Here is a 19864-nt window from a genome sequence, read left to right as displayed (position 1 = left end):
TTTTTTTTAAAGGCACTGTTTCAACCCTTGTGGCTTCAATGCATTTCTCTTGTACGCAGTGTAGAGGGGAGAAAGCTCTGCTCATTTACTCGCAGGAAAAATTCCTCTTCAGTCTGAATCTTGATCTTGACCACAGAGATGGGAAACGTAATAATCCAAGATACATACTTTTATAGTCTAATAGCAGCCATCATAGAAAGTATAGAGCATATATTCATTTAAAAAAAAAATCCAATTCCTATAAAGTCAAAGTGATGTAGAAGGGAAGGCAAGAGAAGAGAGGTAGAACGAGGCTAGCTAACAGAATCCTTCCAGAGGGTTGGCGAGGGTGGTACCATTTTACTTTTGGAGTGGGTGACCAGGGTGACTATACTCTTTAGGCTCTTCCAGTCTTCATTGTATTTATTTTTTTCCCTCCTACATCCACCTTCAGCTTTAGGGCAGATCAGGTTCTTTGGCTAAATCTGATACCTTTCATTAAACCAACTAAAACTTTAGTTGCTCCAGTGAAAGATATCAGGTTTACCCACTAAACCTTGTCTGATTATGTCCTTAGGCCACCACAGCTACAGCCAACACCTCTGAAGTTTAGATGCAATTCATGCATTTAAGTTGCATTGTTTTTTTTTCAAGAACAAAACACTTAAGCTTCATTGTTGTACCCAGTGGGCAATTGTCTTCTCTTCCATGAAACCTAGATTTCAGGCCCTGTGTTTAGCAATTATGTGGAAATTGATGAGAGTAGGATTAGCCTATATATAGCTCTTGGGCATATCAGTTGAGTCCCAGGCATGTAAAAAACAAAACAAAAAACAAAAAAAAAAACCAACCCAAACAAACCTGAACAGCATTTTTCATTCATGCTAATTTGCCACACCATGATATAGTATTGATCATGATTTTCATATTGCATACTAGCTTGTAAAAATACAGACAAATGAGTTAAATTTGGGGTTTTTTGGAGTGTACCTCAGTGAAGGGAGAAGAAAAGTAATGCAAGCTGTGTTTTTGGCACTCTTGTGATGTCCAGCTTTTACCAAGAAACCATGTTAGAAACTTGTTACTCTTGCTAAATGTTTCACTGTCTTCTGTTGAATGTTTATGTTTTGAATGCACTTACTAAAAAATGTTCTTCGCTTTTAAGTCACTACCCATTTTCATGTGGGTTAGAGCTTGGTTTCCATACATATATGAAGCATGCATCATTCTGTTAAAATGAATGGATCGTTCTTTATTGCACAATTATTGCAATATTTATTTAAGAAATGGGAAATAATCCAATCTTACATGTTTGCCTTTTTTGTCAGAAGTCTGGAGCTTTGACAGGTGTACCAATTTCTGGGGTGAGTTGTACTCCAATTCAAAGTCTGGTGTGAGAGTTTGATTTTATAGAGAAAGATCTTCACTGTATAGAAGTGTTAAAATGAATTAATATTGTTGCAGAATAAGCAGACTTGTGTTGAAACATGTCATTTTTAATTCTAGCAAGCATGGTGTATGTTCTTGCTGACATCCAGGCTCACATCCAAGCCTGCTTTTCATTATCAAGCCCAACTGAATTATTAGCATTGATCTATATTATCTGTGAAGGTAGCTCCACTTAAGTAAATGCTATGAAAAGAGGATAATGTATCACCAAATAAAGGCTTAAAGACTTCTATACAGAAATGTTGAGAGTATCAGACTCAGACATGTGTTGATGCTACATTTGGTTGTTTGAATTTCCTTAAATTGATTTGCTGTCATAACTAACTGACAGCTTTTTTGATGGTTTTAGTTGAGGAGAGTAAGTGTGAATAAAGAGACTGAAGGTGTATACATTTTTTTTTTTTTTACTTCACATGTATGCACTTAACCCAAATGGGTCATAACTGTAGGCCAGAATAACTGGTTTAGTTCTGTTTTAAGCAGTAGTCCATATGGATGCCTTTGTTTTAAAATATTTCTCCTTTTCAGTGCTTGGGTGACCAATCTGCTGCACTAGTTGGACAAATGTGTTTTAGGGATGGACAAGCAAAAAATACGTAAGTTAGAACGAGCACATTGTAAATGGCATTGGATCATCTTCATTCTGTGGTGAATACATAAAGATAGATTTGTGACCTTATCCTAGCTAATTGCTGAGAGTTGCTGAGCACAAGTGACTGCAACTCGTTTTTCTTTCTTCTTTTTAAAAATACCTGCATGTGGATAGGTAACTTTTTTTAACCTTAGTAAGTGCCTAACTCAATATTGAACACACTGCAAACTTAACCCTGAAACTTTTTACTTGAAAAAATATGTTAAATATCCTATGATGATAGTCATCTAAAATTGCATCTTCCATAGCAAAATCCATAACTTCTAAAATTTGACTTCAATTTGAGTGGCCCAAGTTTAAATAAATGCAGGATTACAATATAGCTGTGATTTACAACCTCTGAAGACTTGAGATACACCTTGGAAAATGTTTGCTCTTGCCTCCACGCCTTTCTTGACTACACAAAAATACTGTTTGGTTTTGGTTTGTTTGGGGGGGATGGAGGGGGTTGCATGTAGCCCACACATTTTTTCCAAAAACAACTTGCTGAAAATCTGCATGTGCACTGTATGCGAGGAAATGTGGTAATGCTGTTTAGCTACCAGTTGTGGCAGTGAGCAAGGCACTAGCCCTCGTCACCTACCCACACTCCAGGGCTGTTGTGGAGAATCTGTCTACAACTGGTGTTGCAGATGACTCCCAGCAGTCCTGGTGGGAAAGTAGGCAACCTGTCCCTCCCAGGTTCTGACTGGCTCACAGCAGCCCTGTTTGGAAGCAGGTAAGACTCTGTCCCCACCCCATCTAGCAGTCAAGTGATACCATATTCCCCCATCCCTCTGATTTCACCTCTTGATTTTCCTCACCCCTCTGCCCTCCCACTGTTGCTGCTGCTCAGGCAGAGCCTGCTGCTGGGTGAATAGCAGCTCCTGGTGTTTCACTGATCAGTGCTTGTTGCTAAATAATATACACTTTTGCCACCTGTTTGAACTTGAAGTTTCAACTGCTGGTCAGATTTGCACAGAACATTTTTGTTCCATTAACTCACAGAAGATATTCACAACTTACCCTCTTTTCAAAATGTCTTCCGAGTCCAAAAAATAAAATTTTACACTTCCAGGTGCATTTTCTTGTTTCACCTTTTTTGTGAAAAATACATGAGAAATATTTAGAGGTTACCAATGTAATAGTTAGGGGTGTACCAATATATTGGTTGCCTATCGGATCAGCACTGATTAAAAAGAGAAAAGAAGTTATTGGCTATCAGGTTTTTTTGGGTGGTTGTAGCCAATAATTACAGCCACATGCCTTGAGCACCCTGGCGAGTGTGGTCCGGTCCTTTCACCCTGCCGCCAGCCCGACCCTGCGGTAGACTACAGATCCCAGTGAGCGGGGGGGTGGGGAGGGGTGCTGGAGAGCAGTCACGAGGTGCAATGCTCAGCAGCAGAGGGATTGTTACTGGCTCCTGCCGCTGCTGCCGTCATGGCAACACTGTGCTTGTAGCTGGAGCCTGAGCACCTAGGCTGCTGCAGAGACGTTGGGGTATGCACAGGCAGGGTAAGGCACCGCGCAAGGGTTGTTTTGCTTTGCTAGGTACTGGGCGCATTTGTGAAAGTGGCTTCTCCCTGATGGCTAATGGGAGCATGGCTGTGCGGTGCCCGCTGGCCCTGGAGCAGCAGCATGCTCTCGGGCTCTAAACACACAGACTGGCGCTGCTGTCCATGCGAGGGTCTGCTTTACCTGCCTGACACAGCAGCATAGGTTGCGTGGGGAGCAGGGCTGCTAGTAGGAACCATGAGCAAGGGGGTGACATGCATGGGAATAAGGCGGTTTCTGCCTTCCTCATTAAGGACCAAAACAGGCAGGAGCTGTAAGTCTGTTTAAATGAAAAACAAACAAACAAAGGTTTATTTATGTCAGTAATTTAAAATGCCTTGCACTACAGTATTACTAAATATCAGTTATTGGATCGGCATCAGCCAATATGGTTGGTTAATCGTCGGCTATCGGTATTGCCCAAGAAAATCTTTATTAGTGAACCGCTAGTAATAGTCTGATAGCATTATTAGAAAGAGAGCTTTTTGTTTTTGCTGCATCTGCTAAACTGCCATAATTTATTCTGAGCTTTTTTTTTTTATGGCAGCTTCTTCATAGTTGTATATCTTCTTTTGCATTTTCTAAAGAAACTAGCCATTTGTATTTTAAAGGCTATAGTAATAGATTTTTCTATTGCAGCAAGATTCCCTTGCTGCTTTAAGTTTGGTGATGTGATTAAAAGGTAAGGTTCATACAAATGCGTATTTTATACTTGTATTATTAAACTAGTTGGTTCATTAGCTGTACAAAAGTGTTATTGTTTTGATGCACTAAACGGCTTTGCCATGACATCCCCGTAACTAAAATATGATACATGAATGCCAACATTTATGTAAATTAACACATGTTCTCTTCTACTCTAGGTATGGAACAGGCTGTTTCTTGCTTTGCAATACAGGTCCAAAGGTTGGTTGTTTGAATTTAAAATAGCTTGACACTGAACCATATTTTTCATACAGATTTATTCCTTTTTCTAAAGAAACCAATCTTGCTACATAACCCTTCATATTTTTTTTTCTGCGTGATGTCTCTTGGTTTAGTTACTTATTTTTCTTTTTGTATATTGGGATGTTCATACGTTTATAAAGTTCAAAATGACATAATATAGAACTCACTTGGCTTAATCTTGTGTTATGGAGTAGCTGAGTAATAGAAAATGGGTACCTGAATGCAAAATGAGCTTGTTCATGTGCTCTCATATTTAATGACCCTCGCTTGGGATAATTCTGCAATACCACTTTAAGACTGCTTTTTTTTGTACTCTACTTTATTGCTAATAGTTGTTGCAAGAGGAAAAGGCATGTTGTAATCTATAGGATTTAAAAAGCAGTGCCTTTAATTCAAGGCATGTATGAACAAGAATCCATTGTTTTAACTTGTTCCCAGTTTCTCAGTTTGCTGACATGAACCTCATCAAGTTTTGTCTTGCTCTATTCACTTGTATATGCTTTTATTCCTCTCCCTTCTGGGCCATCTATCTATCTATCTATAGATAGATATAGATATCTGTAGATAACTAGATATCTATATGTTTCAGCTTCAGCTAGTAGAGACATCAGGCTTGTGGCTTCTCCTTTTTAGCAGTTGCTTCAGGCTCCAGGTTCTTTACTGGGAAGACTCTATAGAGGTCTCCAGCAATGCGTGTAAACAGTAAGGGCCAGGTACCAATGGTTGTGGGCTGTGGTTTGTGTATTAGGCTAAACCACTGGCTAACTTCTAGAAAGTTTGCCAGAGAAAATATTGTTACATTTAAAGATTGTTTCCTACTCTTGATATTTTTAGTTGTAAAAAAATAATTGCTTTTAATTTGAAGATGTTTTAGTATCTTATATAGTAGTTTTTGTATTTTATGTATCGGTTGTTTCTGATTCGTAAACCATTTTTTAAAGTAGTTCATAGTTTACTCTCTCTCTCTCTCTGTCTCTCTCTGTCTCTCTCTGAAGTCTGTATTTTCTGAGCATGGCCTTCTGACCACAGTGGCTTACCAGCTGGGCAGGGACAAGCCTGTATATTATGCACTAGAAGTAAGTACAATAATTCCTTTCTGTGTTTTTGTTTTCAGTCTCTTCAAAATAAGTATCCAGCATCCAAAAGAATAAATAATTTTCTGCTGTAAAAAATAGCAGTCGCTATTTCTAACCTTTTAGTCACTATTTCTAACCTAAACAAACAGAATGCTAAAAAGTAGTAGTAAGAGAGTGTGTTTAAATTTCCATTTTTTTAAACAAGACAATGTTTTATCAGCTTAACTTCTAAGTGTAGGACAAGTGTAGGGATTTTTGGGGTCCACCCTCCACTGGCATTACCAGTATTTACAGAAAAATGAAGGACCAGTAGCACCTAGTAGACTTGTTAGGTTCCATGTATGTTCACAAAAGAACTGGGGACAAGAACTGAAAATTGATTTCGATTTTGCAGTGTTGATATTGCCATGTCCAAGAGTTAGGCACCCAGCTTCAGGAGAGAAATTTAAAATATACAAACAGAAACCAAGATAACCTGGAGAAGCATAGCAATTAAACTTCCAGCTTTCAAATAGGCTTTTAGCAAAATGTTGATGAATTGTATATATTTAAAGGCAAGTTAAGTAGGTTTCCAGAATCTCTCTTGGACTTCAGCAGAATTTGGGTTCCTAACTTTTGTTGTGAGCATTACCCTTAGTTGCCTAATTTGCTATCCTTAAAACCCTTTATTGGCTACCACCTAACTCTGGAGACACCTGAAGTCTGTAATTGCCTAACTGTTTAACATTAAAGTTCCTCTGGCATCTAATGGTCTGCTTCTGTGCATGTTGAAAAATGCCTTCGTTTTTTGGGATCCACAAAATTGATATTCCTCAGTATGTCTTCTCTGAAAGGTCAATCCAGTAGGGTTTGTTTGTTTTTAAAACAAGACTATCAGCTTGTACTGCTGTATCTTGTACAGAGGTTCTTTCTTTTTTTTAAACAAACATATCACTATTCTTATGAAATAGTTCATAGATTAAAAAATAGTCTTGGGACAGGAAAAGGCAGAGATACAGGAATGCATAGGTTGAGTATCCTGGTTGGTCTTAGATGTGATGAGCATGTACAAAAGTAAAACTTCTGGTATTGGAGAACTTTTACTGGTGCAACTGAAGTATCTAAATTTTGTTTAAACATCTCTAGATATGGATGTACATTCTTAAACCCTCATCTTAAGCACATAAGTACGTGAAAAGTACTTCAGATATCAGTGCTGGGTTTTTGGTTGTAGCCATGTTGGTCTAAGGACAGAGGACAGGCAAGGTTCTTTGAGTAGATGTGATTGTCTTTTACCGGACCAACTGAGTAGTTAGAAAAATGTTCTTGGCAAGCTTTTGGGCACAATCGCCCTTCTTCGGGCATAGGGAGTCTCTGCTAGTCTGAGGCTCCAAGGAATGAGAGAAGCTAAAAGTGTGGCAGGACGTCAATGAGAATGTAAATGGATAGAAATTAAAAAAACAAAAGGTAAAGCAGGGAAGGAAGGGGAAAGAAAGCAATGGATCCAGACTATGCCAGAACAAGAAATGCAAAACCTGCCAACACGTCTCCACCCACAACAAAACCATCACCACTCCTAGATCGTACAGTTGCACCTGCATAAATGTTATACCTGTCATCCAGTGCACCAAATTCCCTGATGGAAAATATGTTGGAGAAAACCAAAAAACAGTTGCGCAGCAGAATGAATACACACTGCAAATCTATCAAAGATGAGAATACTCAACTACCTGTGGGGGTACATTTCTCACAGGACAACTATTCCTGTTCTCTTGATCTCCTACTATTTCCTTTTTCACTGAAAGCCTCTTTTCTAACTCATATTTTATCACTATAATGTCTCCCCTTTGGCATTTTTTTTCTCCCCTGCTTTCTTCCCGCTCCCTTACTGGCTTTACCTTTTTGTCTTTCTAATTTCTATTTACATTCTCACTGACATCCCGCCACACTTAGCGTCTCTCGTTCCTTGGAGTCTCAGACCAGCAGAGACTTCGTATGCCTGAAGAAGGGTGACTGTGTCTGAAAGCTTGCCAAGAACTTTTTTCCAACTACTCAGTTGGTCTAATAAAAGATATCACGTCTACTCAAAGAACCTTGCCTGTCAGATATCAGAAGAATCCTTGAAGTTTGGTGGATGTATTTTTGTCACAAGGAGCTTTAGGTTGGAACCTGGGCTATTGGACCAGAATGACAAACATCCTAACAATTAGTCACATAGAGTGTGGAGTTGGCACAGTGTTCCCTCCTTTTCTTCTTCTCTGACCACATACAAATAATCAGTGAAAACAAAATTTTCAGTTAGTGCCTGATAGAAATTTAATAAACTAAATGTATGACTTCATTTCCTGTAGGGGTCTGTTGCCATAGCTGGGGCTGTTGTTCGTTGGCTGAGAGACAATCTTGGTATTGTGAAATCTTCCCAGGAAGTTGGTAAGTATTCATAATTTGCAGGCTTCTTCAAACTGTCTTGAAGTCTCTAGTATTGAATGAAAAGTCAAAAGAAACAAGTTTAGAGAAGTTCAATAATATAAATGTTGACTAACGTGTGCAGCTATTTGCAATTAGTCGCTCCCCAAAATACTGTAATGATGTTGGATTTCTGCAAAAAAGCACTTGTACTAAAACTGCTGAGAGCCACATTAAGCTGACATCTAGGAAAGTATCACAGAAGTGGTGAATTTATTAGTTTCATTATGAAGTTCACTGAAACTTGGATCATAAAACCTATAAATTCTTTCCCAGGCCTTGTGATCCCAAGTGTAGGACCATGGCCTTGTATGTTGTGATCTCTGTGGAAGAGAGTAGTAATACCGAGCTAATTGAAGGTCTCAATCTACATGATGGTTAAGTGGCATTTAGTTTGGTGTATGATTTTAGTATCCAGTCAGGATATCCATGATGACTGAGAATGGAAAAAAACAAGAGGAATCTGGGTAGTTAACACTTTTCTGTTTTGAAAAAACACACGATAGTATGTAAGTTTCCAGTTTAGTATTACAGAAGCTGAGGCTAAAGTAACTTTTAAAAATGAGGGTAACGGGTAAAATTTGCAAAAGTGTATAAACTTTGTGTTTGTTTTCAAGTGACTGGTCAGTGAGAATTAGGGCACTTACACAGTTTGGACATTGTACCCCGATATAAATTGTGAATTTAAAATTCTGAATGTTATAAAATTGCATACATTAAAAATAAATAAAACCCAACAATATCCAACTTATTTTCTAAAGTCTTGCAACCTAAACCTAGATGTGATCATTTAACTAGAAGTGGTCTGAGATGCTGGTTATCTACCGATCCCATTGATTTCCTTCATAAATTTGAATCTTAATTTCCTCAATTCTGATCATTGCTTAGCCGTCTGGGTGCCAGAATAGCCATGCCTGCCTTCTAGTTGTAGTATTTTTAACTGTTTTCATAGATGTGTTTTTAATTGTCTCTTAAACAATAATTTCTGGGACAGGAAAACATACCAAATCAAACACTTATTTCACTACAAGAGACTGCAGGACCTGAACCTGTTCAGCCTTCACAAGAGAAGGTTGAGGGGGGACCTGGTGACCATCTATAAACTCACTAGGAGGGACCAGCGAGGATTGGGAGAGCACCCCTGGCATAACAAGGAATAACAGCCACAAGTTGCTGGAGAGTAGGTTTAGACTAGACATCCGTAAGAACTACTTCAGTCAGGGCAGCTAGGAGCTGGAACCAGCTTCCAAGTGAAGTGGTGCTGGCTTCTACCCTGCGGGTCTTTAAGAGGAGGCTTGATGCCTACCTGGCTGGAGTCATTTGAGCCTGTTTTTTCTCCCGCCCAGGCAGGGGGTCAGACTTGAAGATCTACAAGGTCCCTTCCAGCCCTACTTCTATGAGTCTATGATTCTCTATAAATGTATTTGGGCATAGAGCTAAGTAAAGACTCTGTGTTTGTGTATGCTAGAAAAACTTGCTGCTGAAGTGGGAACTTCTTATGGCTGCTACTTCGTGCCAGCATTTTCAGGCCTCTATGCACCGTACTGGGAACCCAGTGCAAGAGGGTAAGGATCTGACTGAATACTATATGAGCAGAAAGGCCTGGTGATATTGTAAACAATCCTTGACTTCTAATGGGTAGGTGGGGCCACTAACCTTATTCATTGAACTTGCTCCTTCTCCTTCAAGAACGCCACAGAATTTAATTGAATTTTTTTCTTTTGTCCTTTTGAGAGAATTGCTACTGCATTGTGAAGAAAAGATGAGAGCAGCAGGGGGTGTTTGAAGTCAGCATATCAGGCTGCTCTTCAGCTCAAAAGCGCAACCACTTTCTAAAATGGCTGGCCAAGAGCAGCACATGTGGTGCAAGTGGCATGGGCAGCCTCTGTTCATGGCACGTGGCAGATGAGAGGGAGCAGGCAGCACAGAGGCAGATAGGGCAAGAAACAGAACGGCAGATGAGTCAGGGACCATAAGTCGAGGAGAAGCAAATGAATCAGCAAATTGGGCAGGGAAGAGAGCAGTGGCAAATCTGGCAGGGGAAGGGCATCAGAGTGGCACTTGGGAAGAGTGCAGGGCTAACATGTGGCACGCTAACCAAAAACATTCATCCACTGAAAATATACTTGCAGGGAGGGGAGGAATATAAAATAGGTTTTATTATTTTTAATGCTACCTGTAAAACCACAACTGTTTTGTTTTTTGGGGGGGTTGTTTTTTTGTTTGTTTTTTTTTATACTAAGCATTAAAATACTTGGAATGGTATGGTTAAAATGAGTGATTCCTAATTGCTTATCTGTGTGTTAATTTTTTTTTCTCTTCAACAGTATTATCTGTGGCCTTACTCAGTTCACAAATAAAAATCACATTGCCTTTGCTGCATTAGAGGCTGTCTGCTTTCAAACACGAGAGGTAACAGTGAACCAGAAATTCCTGGGCCTTTCTTGTTTTGAATTAGTTTACTATAAACAGTGTGAGTTTGGAATATTGTAAAAAAGTTTGTCTTTTTAACAAAACATTTACTCAGAACAAGTAAATGAAAACATCCCATCAAATTTAGTGATTGTGCTTGTGTTCTTTTTCTTCATGAACAGTGATTTTGCGGGAGCCTTTACATTGGTAGAAATAGGTTGCGTTTATGGAATACTATGTGCTAATTTGTCAGGCAGGAGGCAAGTCAAGGTGGCAACTTTTAGAACAGAGATTCATCTTACCATTTTTAGGGTCCAAGCACGTCGTCTTATACTTGAGGCACCTCTTGAAAAATGCCAACTCTTTTTATTTATTTATTTTTCACTTGTTTTTTTGACTATGGAAAAATAAGTATGTGTGTGCTGCAAAGCACTCAAGCCCACACCAAGTCAGAATGGTTTTTAAAACCATAGGTTTCTGTTTAACATAGCTTATTTTGTGAATCATGTTTGCACACATAACAGCTAACATTTGTGTGGTGAAAGGAGCTCAAGGCACACTGCATCCTGATTTAAGAAGTACCACCTCTGAGACATACTAGTTTAGAGAAGTATGAGCTTTTGTAGGCAGCAGATTACTTCAGATTTTTCTGTAGTACTCTGCCCTGGTTTCTGTAGAAAGAAGAATCATCCCTTCAGGGGAGGGCTAAAAGTTTAATTTAATCTGCTTGTATATTTTTAGAGTCATTTAAAAATAATACTTATCTCTACATGTATAAGCACTTTAGACACTAGACCAGTTACCTTTTCTTTACCCCATCCCACAGATGCAATTTGGTACTTCTGCATTTACAGCTGTGCTTGCGTCCAGGGGAAGGATAAGGAAATATATCTAGGAAATGGTAGCTAAATGCTTCATAGAGGCTAGTAAAGCCCTTGGGCTAGGGACAGACATTACACACAAACTGGTTTAAGCCTATAACAGAACAGATGTTCAGCGCACATAAACCAGTCTGAAAATGGCTGAAACTGGTTTGAGATAAACCAGTTGAATGTAGTACCAGACTTAACTGATTTGGCTCAAACCGGTTTATGCAATGTCTGTCCCAGACCCCTTGCTGGTTTAAGACAAACCAGGTACCCCCAGCATCTGGGCATGCTCTTGGGCTGGGTGGATATCTGTGGTCCACAGCAGGGCTGGCCCCTCCCTTCGGCTCCCTAGCTAGAGCTCTGGCAGAGGCTGCAGGCACAGCAGGGTCTACCTGACTCCCCGCTTCACTGCTCACTGCATAAGCAAGAATCCCCTCACCCCTTCTCTCCCTTCCATCTCCCACAGCACGGACCTCAGCCTCGTGGACCCTAGGCACGTGGTATGCTACCTAATGCTGAGAGGTGTCTCTGTGTGTGTGTCTCTCCAATTTCACTGGGATAGGCAGACAGAACAGTGACCTCTTAGGGCTATTTAGAGCTGATTAACAGGTCAGCTGGTAAGCTGTTTTAAGAAGAGTTTGAAGTGATGGAGAGAGGCTGTTGTTTTGCTGATGAGGTGATAATCACTGTTATCAGTCCCCTGCTGGCTTGCTCGCCTGTCAGTTTGCTGCACACAGTATGACGAAGCAGGGAGAGGAAGATTGTAAAGTTCAGTGTCGTCAACAGATGCATGTACTGTACCCCCAATCCCTTGCCTCCAGAGTGCTAGCCCTGGGCTGGGGTCTGGCAACACTCCCACCCCTTGAGCAGCCAGCAGAGAACAACCTGAGACCATGCAGGCAGACCGCCCTAATCAAAGGTCCTGCTGGGGCCTGCCCACACCCCACTCAGCTCAGTAGTGTGCAAGGAAAGGGAGGGCTGATCTGTTGTCCCCCAGCTTGTAGCCTGAGCCACTGCAGGCATGTGCCTTAATTCCCTCAGTCCAGAGAGCATGTCTGTCCAGTTACAAACTGGTTCAGCCTAGCCAGGTTAGACTAACCTGCAAATATTGACTCAGTCCAGGCTCTGGTTTGTTAAATGTCTATCCCTAGCCCTGGTGTGTAAGCTTCCCAGGAGAGTGAGAAGTCAATAAGTCTCCAGAATGTCCTCTTTCAACCTGCTTTAGAGGCTATGCTGGCTATCTGTGAGCAGAAGTCCTGGTCTGATGCATTGCTTTTCAGGTAGTGTTTCATAAATAGTGTTACATTTTGGCCGTCATTACCTTCATATGGTATGAGGTGCCTCACTGGGTGCAGGGGCAGATCCAAAGAGGATGTAGTGGTACAGCTGTACTCCTTTCTCCCCCCTGATTTTTTTTGAATTGCACTATACCATAAGAGTCTCCAGAGGCTTTAAGTGTTTCAAAGCATGGAAAAATTCCTTCCCCACCTGACTCCTTGCTGTCCCCAGGTGGGGAAACACTGAAGCCCTTCTAGCCCACTGTGCTGGAGCTGAGCTCAGCTAGGGACAGGAGCAGCAGCAGGGGTGGAAAAGGGGACCCCCTGCCGCTGCTCTGGGCAGGGTGAGAGGAACTCTTCTCTTGCCATCCTGTTGTCTGCGTCCCCTCCCCAGCTGAATCCAGCCCCTACTCAGCCCAGTTGACTCTAGAGCTTCCCTGCCCCAGGGCAGTGGAAGAAGCAGCAGGTAAGGGAGTTGCAAGAGAGAAGGAATCATGCCTCTGAGCAGGAAGAGGAAATGAGGGAGGGATTTTCACCGGCTTTAGGGACTTAGTCTACCCACACTGGTGGGGCCACAGGAGCCACCCCTACAATACAGGTTGCTGCTGCCTCACCCCCATTTGGGAAGTCCTGGATCTACCTCTGGTTGGGTGCATCTAATTATTGAACTGTCAAGGATGTGGGTTCAATCCCCATATGGGACATGAGACTTTTCCTGCCTCAGGAAAGATGACCTCTTAAGTAGATCTATGCCAAATTCAACAGGACGAGCCCATTTGTACTTCTTCCCCCTTTTACATTGCATTTTACTTGACTGATTTCCAGAGTAATGTTCTGGCCCCAGCCCAGAGCTTTATGGAGTTGCAATAGCTCAGGAGTAACTAAGATATGGCCCAGGGGCTGGATCTGTCCATGGAGTAGTAACACCCAGCCCACAGGCTCTGCACTGGTCCAGAAATTTGGCAGCAGAGCGAGTAGTGGCAGCATTAATTGCCATGAGTCTGGCATGGGGTTAAATGAGTTGGCCAACACTGTAATAACCCATTGACTTCAGTGAACATTCATCTGTGTAAGAGTAATACAGTTGAGTGCTTTGGGAACAACACTGAGTGCTTCTTCATATGATCTTGAGTTGTACAAAAAAATCTACACCGAAAATGAAGTAAACTTCTGTGTTTGGCTGGCTTTTGGTGGAAAAACAGTAAGTGGAAAATTGGATACTGCCCTGTAGTTCATTTTTAAGGAATCTTCAGTTTACCAGCAAAAGCCATACAAAACTTGTAAAATGAAGCTAAGGCTTTTAACTTTCAAAAAGTTTGGGAAAAGGATGCTTTGAGCATTTAATACAGTCCCATCATGGTTTAATGCAGAATACATATTAGTTTGGAATTCAACAAAAACTGACCTTTCATTTAAAATGAGTCTCATATAGTAACACATATGGAATGTAATATTTCCTTTTCAGATTTTGGATGCCATGAACAAGGATTGTGGGATACCATTAAGCCAGTTACAGGTTGATGGAGGAATGACCAACAATAAGGTTCTCATGCAGCTCCAAGCTGATATTCTCTGCATTCCAGTAGGTAAGGTAGCTGTCTAGGCTATTCACTTCTTTTTGGTCTCTATCCTCCATTCTGTGTGTGAGTTATTTTGGTTTTATCTTCATTTTTATAGTAAGTCTTTAGTCTGATTTGAGGATTGCGGGTGTTTGGGGGAGAAGGGGTGGAGTTTCGTTTGGAAATCGAGCACTCTAAAGAAGACCAACTAGCTGTAATTCTGTTAATGAAATGCTACTGCCTTTTAGTAAAGGTCTAAGTTTTATAGTATAGTTAAGCAAACTTTTTAATATTATTCTAGTAGACAGTCTAAACCTTACAGCTCTTGCTTGGAATTTGCAGCTCCTCAGTCTGTTGCAAAATTGAGCCCTTGTTGTTTCAGGTGTCCTGGATACCATCACCAGGGCAGTGGCAGTGGCTAGTAGTAAGCTCTGCCCCTCCTTCCCTCACACCCCTTGTATCATCTTAATTTTTCAGTGAGGTTTAGGTGGAGGGATGGATGGCTTCATGATTTTGCATAGAGCAAAAGAAGAAGAAGAAAAGGTGAATGTTTTTGCAATTAGGGGTTTAAAAAATATCTCACATTGTAGCAATAAGACAGTATGCAAAAGATTAAACAAATGCAGAACCATGAATTGTGCAAGGTGCTCAGTCAACATGATGGATGTAGTATAAAAACAGATAGACATGTGCCCCTTGAAAGAGGCAAGCGGAGGAGAATAAAGGTGTATCGTCCAAAACTGTTGAAACCTAACATTGTTCCAAGCAGCACAATGCAATAACAGGACACAGTGTTGTATGCTTTGTGCAAAGCCTTCTGCTTCAGTAGTAACTGACTGTGAGTACTTTAAGTGCATTGTTCTTGTCATGTTATAACAAAAAACCCAAATAGGTTTAGGTAAGTTCAGCAGCAATGAGACTAAAGCAGCTTTTTCAAACCCTTGTTTTAATTTTGTTAAGACTGACATGGAGTTCCTTGATGTGACTATATAAACTAGGAATATATAGCTTTGTTAGTTAAAATTACTGTATGCCACTGGGACTGAAGGGAGATGGTAACTTGTTAGTGTAAACTACCTACTAAGGTAAGCTAGACATCAGTATTCTGCTAACCTATACAAGTCTTGTTTTAATTTCAAATGCTTTTCAGACTAGCGCAGCCTTCTTAAAGCAATCAGGGAGAAGGCAGGGCGGAGTGGCACCTTTATAGACCAGTAGGAACCAACCCTTTTGGCAGATGTGTAGCAAATTACGCCAGCACCCTCCACAAGTTCTGCTCCAGTTACATTCCTGTGCCTAATCTGCTGCTCTGCTTTCTGTCACTGTGCTGCCTGTCCCTTTCTCGATCTGTCACATGCAGCAAACAGGCTGCTCATGCCACTTGTGACCCCGAAGCCACAGTTTGGCCATCCCTGTTATAGACTAATTCAGAGAGGCATAAGCTTTCATAAGCAATGGCTTGCTTCTGTTTTGTTCATCCTATTAGCCTACCTGCTGATCATTGCTTCTGGAGATTCAGTGCTTCATGAACTGAACGTAATCACAGTTAACATCCGCAGAGCACAGTTCAATGCTTGATCTTAAAGTTGGGAAATTGGCTGACTTCACCTCAGGGAGGTGCTAGATCAAGGCAGTAAAAGGAGTACACTCCAAAGGGACCAGGAAGGGTCAGAGGTATAGTTAATATGATAACAGTTCATTGTATTTATGTGAGGGCATATAGTAAGTCTAAAGGAATCTACGTGTACAGTGCCCAAGTAGATCTACTTAATTATGCAAATTGACTTATAAAGAAAACTGGTGTGTCTCTTTTTTCCTTCAGTAAAACCATCAATGCCTGAAACAACAGCACTAGGAGCTGCTATGGCAGCAGGAGCTGCAGAGGGGGTTGGAATTTGGAGTCTGGATCCTGGAGACTTGACAGCAGTGACATGTGAACGATTTGAACCGCAGATCAATCCTGAAGGTAAAAAAAATCTTCAGTTCAGATTCTAAAATGTTTTTTGGTTTTTGGTAGTATTCTTGTAAGCATAAATTGAACACGTCATATACATCAGATTCAGTCTTTCTGTTTTACAGATACTAAAACAAATGTCCTGACCTTGTGATGACCATGCTATTGTGTTTTCTTATAGGCTTTTAGAAAATTGGATGTACAATTTGTATTCATATTTACTTATTTGAGAGTGAGTCAGTATCATCGAGCTTGTAACTCCATAACTGTTTCTTAGAAACTTATGTGTAGCAGAACTGGAATTGGTGGCAATATCAATAAAGGGCACGTCTACATGTCGCCCTACACATGATCACCAGCTATGTCTAGCTGCGTCACTAGCTGCGTACTCACGATATAACGTGCCACTATGGTGACATAACAGTAAAATCTACCCACACACCATGTGCGTGGTGCAGTAACCACCTGTAATGCGCCATGTTTTAGTACTTTCAAAAGTACTAAACCACAGCACTGTAGTAACATCACCATGTGGTGTTGGGTTTTTAGAGCTGTAGAAGAGAGAAATTATTTGATGGTTTGGTTTGGGGTTTTTTAGGTGATGTTTTTCCGACTTAGAACAAATTTATTGCTTTTATAAAGGGAGAGATGTTTTAATTAATGCCTTGTCTCTAGGCACTTCCAAAGACAAAGACATTAAGCAGCTGGCATTATAATTAACCTGTACATAAGACAAAGGGGTGGAGGGGGTTTTGGGGGGGGGGGCGGTTTAGTAGACTTGATGCACATGGTCTTTGCATGAACTTTCTGCCTGGGAATTTGTGACAGCACTTCTAGTAACATGCAGGTAACAATTTTTAGCAGGTTTTGAAACAGAGTGCTACTGCTTCAAATAATCATACTTAAAACCTACCCAGTGATTTTTTTTTTTTCTCTTTAATGAACAGGAAAGCTGAACTCAGAAATCTGATTCTCTGCTGCTTTATTCCTAGTGCAGTTAGTTCTGGCCCTATTGAGTCAGAATGATAGTATCTGACATCCTTTTCAACAGATAATAAATAACTATGCAAAGTGAAATACAGTCAAGAATAGAAATTGTAAACAGTGTGGTTTTTTGTTAGGTTTTTTTTTTTCTGTGTGAGGTATTGATGGAGTTGCAAATGTAATCATGTGTTGGGAGCTGGGGTGGGGGCTGATTTTGCTTTTATTATGGGAAAACAAAACCTAACTCTCCTGAGAGTGAATTTCATTGAGAAGAGATCTGGAGAAACTGCTTTGTCCTCATTCGGATATCTTTGCAAGACAAGGAATTAATGGTATATTACTATATTTAGAGGTGTTTTTTCCACATGTTTAATTTTTTTCTTTTGTTTCCAGAAAGTGAATATCGCTATGCCAGATGGAAGAAAGCAGTTTTGAAATCAATGGGATGGGAGACATCTGAACCTCATTCAGATGGTGAGTCAGTACTTTATAACTCACTGACTTGTACAATTTGCATCCTTTAAATCATTCATTGCTCTGTATACCCATGAAGAAGTAGCATTTTCCTGTAAGACAAAGATCTGCTTATTTCTAATTTTTAGAAGTCTTCAACATTTGATATAGCTGTGTTTTCTAAGCAAACATGGCATTAAAATATATATTTTTTTAAAACTTGATCCCTGTAACTGGGAAAGTAAAATTGCTAAAACAAGGTAGTTAATGGTGGGGTTAATGACTTATTCATTTAGAGGCATTATTGGACGCTTTCATTTCACTGAAAAATATCACCTAGCTGCAAAAGAGCTCTGGAAACAAGTCAAGCAAAAAGTAAAAGTATTTTGCCCTTAATTTTGGTTCATAAGAATTGCCATGTATTGGGTCAGACCATATGGGTCCATCTTGCCCGGTGTCCTGTATCACACAGTGGCAGACCGGATGCTGAAATGGAGACTCAGTTGGGTATGACCAACATTTTTTTTTCCCCACTGTTCCTCTCTCACTTGCAGCCTCCAGCATTTAAGGTCCAGGAAGTTGTAATTCAGAGGCTGTTGCTAACTCCCATGCACTATAGCTATCTCTTTTCTCTGAGAATTTATGCAATCCTTTTTTAAAGCTAGCTAAGCTGTGAGCTTCCACAGCTTCTGGTGGCAATGAGTTCCACACTTCTTTTTCACACAGCGTGTAAATAAAAATTTCCTTTTGTTAGTTTTAAACGTACTACCTACTTTGTTTTTCTTTGACCCCCTAGTTTTTGTATTGTGAGATTTGAGTAATTCCTGTTTCCTTATTTACTTTCTCTTCACTGTTTAGTATTTTGTAAACCCTTATCATGTCCCACTTCAAGCATCTATTTTCTAAACTGAATAGGCCTAGCTCTTGAGCCTCTCCTTATATGGAAGCTCCTCCATACTACTAATCATTCTTGTTACCCTTCTCTGTACTTCTCTAGTTCTTCTATATCCTTTTGAAGTGAGGGGACCAGAACTGGGCACAGTATTCAAGGTGTGGATGCACCATGGATTTATAAAGGGGCATGGTGATACTTTACAATTCCTTTCTTAATAATCCCTAACCTTTTGTTTGCCTTTTTGATGGCTGCTGAGTACTGAGCTGACATTTTTAGCAAATGGTCCACAGTGACTCCCAGATTTTTCCTGTGTGGTAACAGCTGTTGTAGAGCCCATCATAATTTAGGTAGAGTTTTGGTTATTTTTGCCCAGCTGCATCACTTATCTACATTGAACTGCACCTGCCATTTAGTTGCTTATTTGCTTAGTCTTACCACATCCTTTGTAGTTCCTCATAGTCTGCCTTGGTCTTTACCACTTTGAATAATTTTGTGTCATCAGCAAATTTTAGTGACCTCATTTTCCAGATCATTTATGAATATGTTAATTGGCACTGGTCCCAACAAAGATCCCTGGGGAGATCCCATTGTTTCTTTCCATCCTGAAAAGTGACCATTTAGACTTGTCCTTTGCATTCTACCTTTTGAGACCAATTTCTAATCCATGAGTGGATGTTCCCTGTAATCCCATGACTACCTAATGTAGTTAAGAGCCTGTCAGAGGTTTTCTGGAAGTCCAGAAATACTGTGTCAACTGGATTGCCCCAATCCACTTCCTTATTGACACCTCAAAGAACTGTAGTAGGTTGGTGAGGCATGATTTCCATATGATAAAGCTGTGTTAATTCTTCCCCAGAAAGTTTCTACCAGTTTTCCTGGAACAGAAGTTAGTCTCATTGGCCTGTAATTCCCTGCACACCACCCCCAGCCTTTTTTTAAATATGTGAGTCACATTGGCAACCCTCCAGTTCTCTGGTACTGAGTGTTTTTAGTGATAGGTTGCATACTGCAGTTAAGAAATCAGCAATTTCCAATCTGAGCTCGTTCAGGACCCTAGAGTGAATACCATCAGGTGATTTGCTGCTGTTTTGTTTATCACTTTCTTCTATGACCATTGAAACCTCCATTTGGGTCAGCTAGTTAACAGGTATAAGGATGCTGGTAACATAGGTCACATAAATCATGGAAATATCAAGTGAAGACTGCAGCTCCCTCAAGTCTGAGTCAGTAAAGAAGTCCTCATTAAAAGAAGATATGCACAATGCAAAGCTGGGAGGTGCAACTCCATGTTACAAAAGAAAAATGTCTTAGGCAGAAAAAATGGCAGCCCAACTAAAGAAAGAGATGAGGATCCCGACCTTTGAAGCTTGTTTATCTAT

At 40.5% G+C, this 19864-nt stretch overlaps 1 protein-coding gene across 9 annotated transcripts in view; it reads left to right on the top strand.

The window, feature by feature from the left end:
- Positions 1-19864, top strand: part of GK (glycerol kinase) — a 103248-nt gene that overhangs the window by 78074 nt on the left and 5310 nt on the right. For 7 of the 9 annotated variants that reach the window (XM_019529146.1, XM_019529145.1, XM_019529144.1 and 4 more), the window contains 9 exons: positions 1957-2024; positions 4477-4519; positions 5557-5637; positions 7968-8046; positions 9551-9647; positions 10410-10494; positions 14106-14226; positions 16022-16165; positions 17531-17611. In XM_019529146.1, the coding sequence (XP_019384691.1) occupies positions 1957-2024; positions 4477-4519; positions 5557-5637; positions 7968-8046; positions 9551-9647; positions 10410-10494; positions 14106-14226; positions 16022-16165; positions 17531-17611 (799 nt within the window). Of the gene's footprint in view, positions 1-1307; positions 1344-1956; positions 2025-4476; positions 4520-5556; positions 5638-7967; positions 8047-9550; positions 9648-10409; positions 10495-14105; positions 14227-16021; positions 16166-17530; positions 17612-19864 lie in introns of all 9 variants that reach the window. The other 2 variants (XM_019529143.1, XM_019529140.1) reach the window with 1 other exon arrangement.

Source organism: Crocodylus porosus, unplaced genomic scaffold (assembly GCF_001723895.1).
Source record: "Crocodylus porosus isolate Cpor-Errol unplaced genomic scaffold, CroPor_comp1, whole genome shotgun sequence".
NCBI classification, from domain to species: Eukaryota; Metazoa; Chordata; order Crocodylia; family Crocodylidae; genus Crocodylus; species Crocodylus porosus.
The sequence above is the reverse complement of the archived record's forward strand: the minus strand, read 5'-3'. Positions and strand labels throughout refer to the sequence as shown.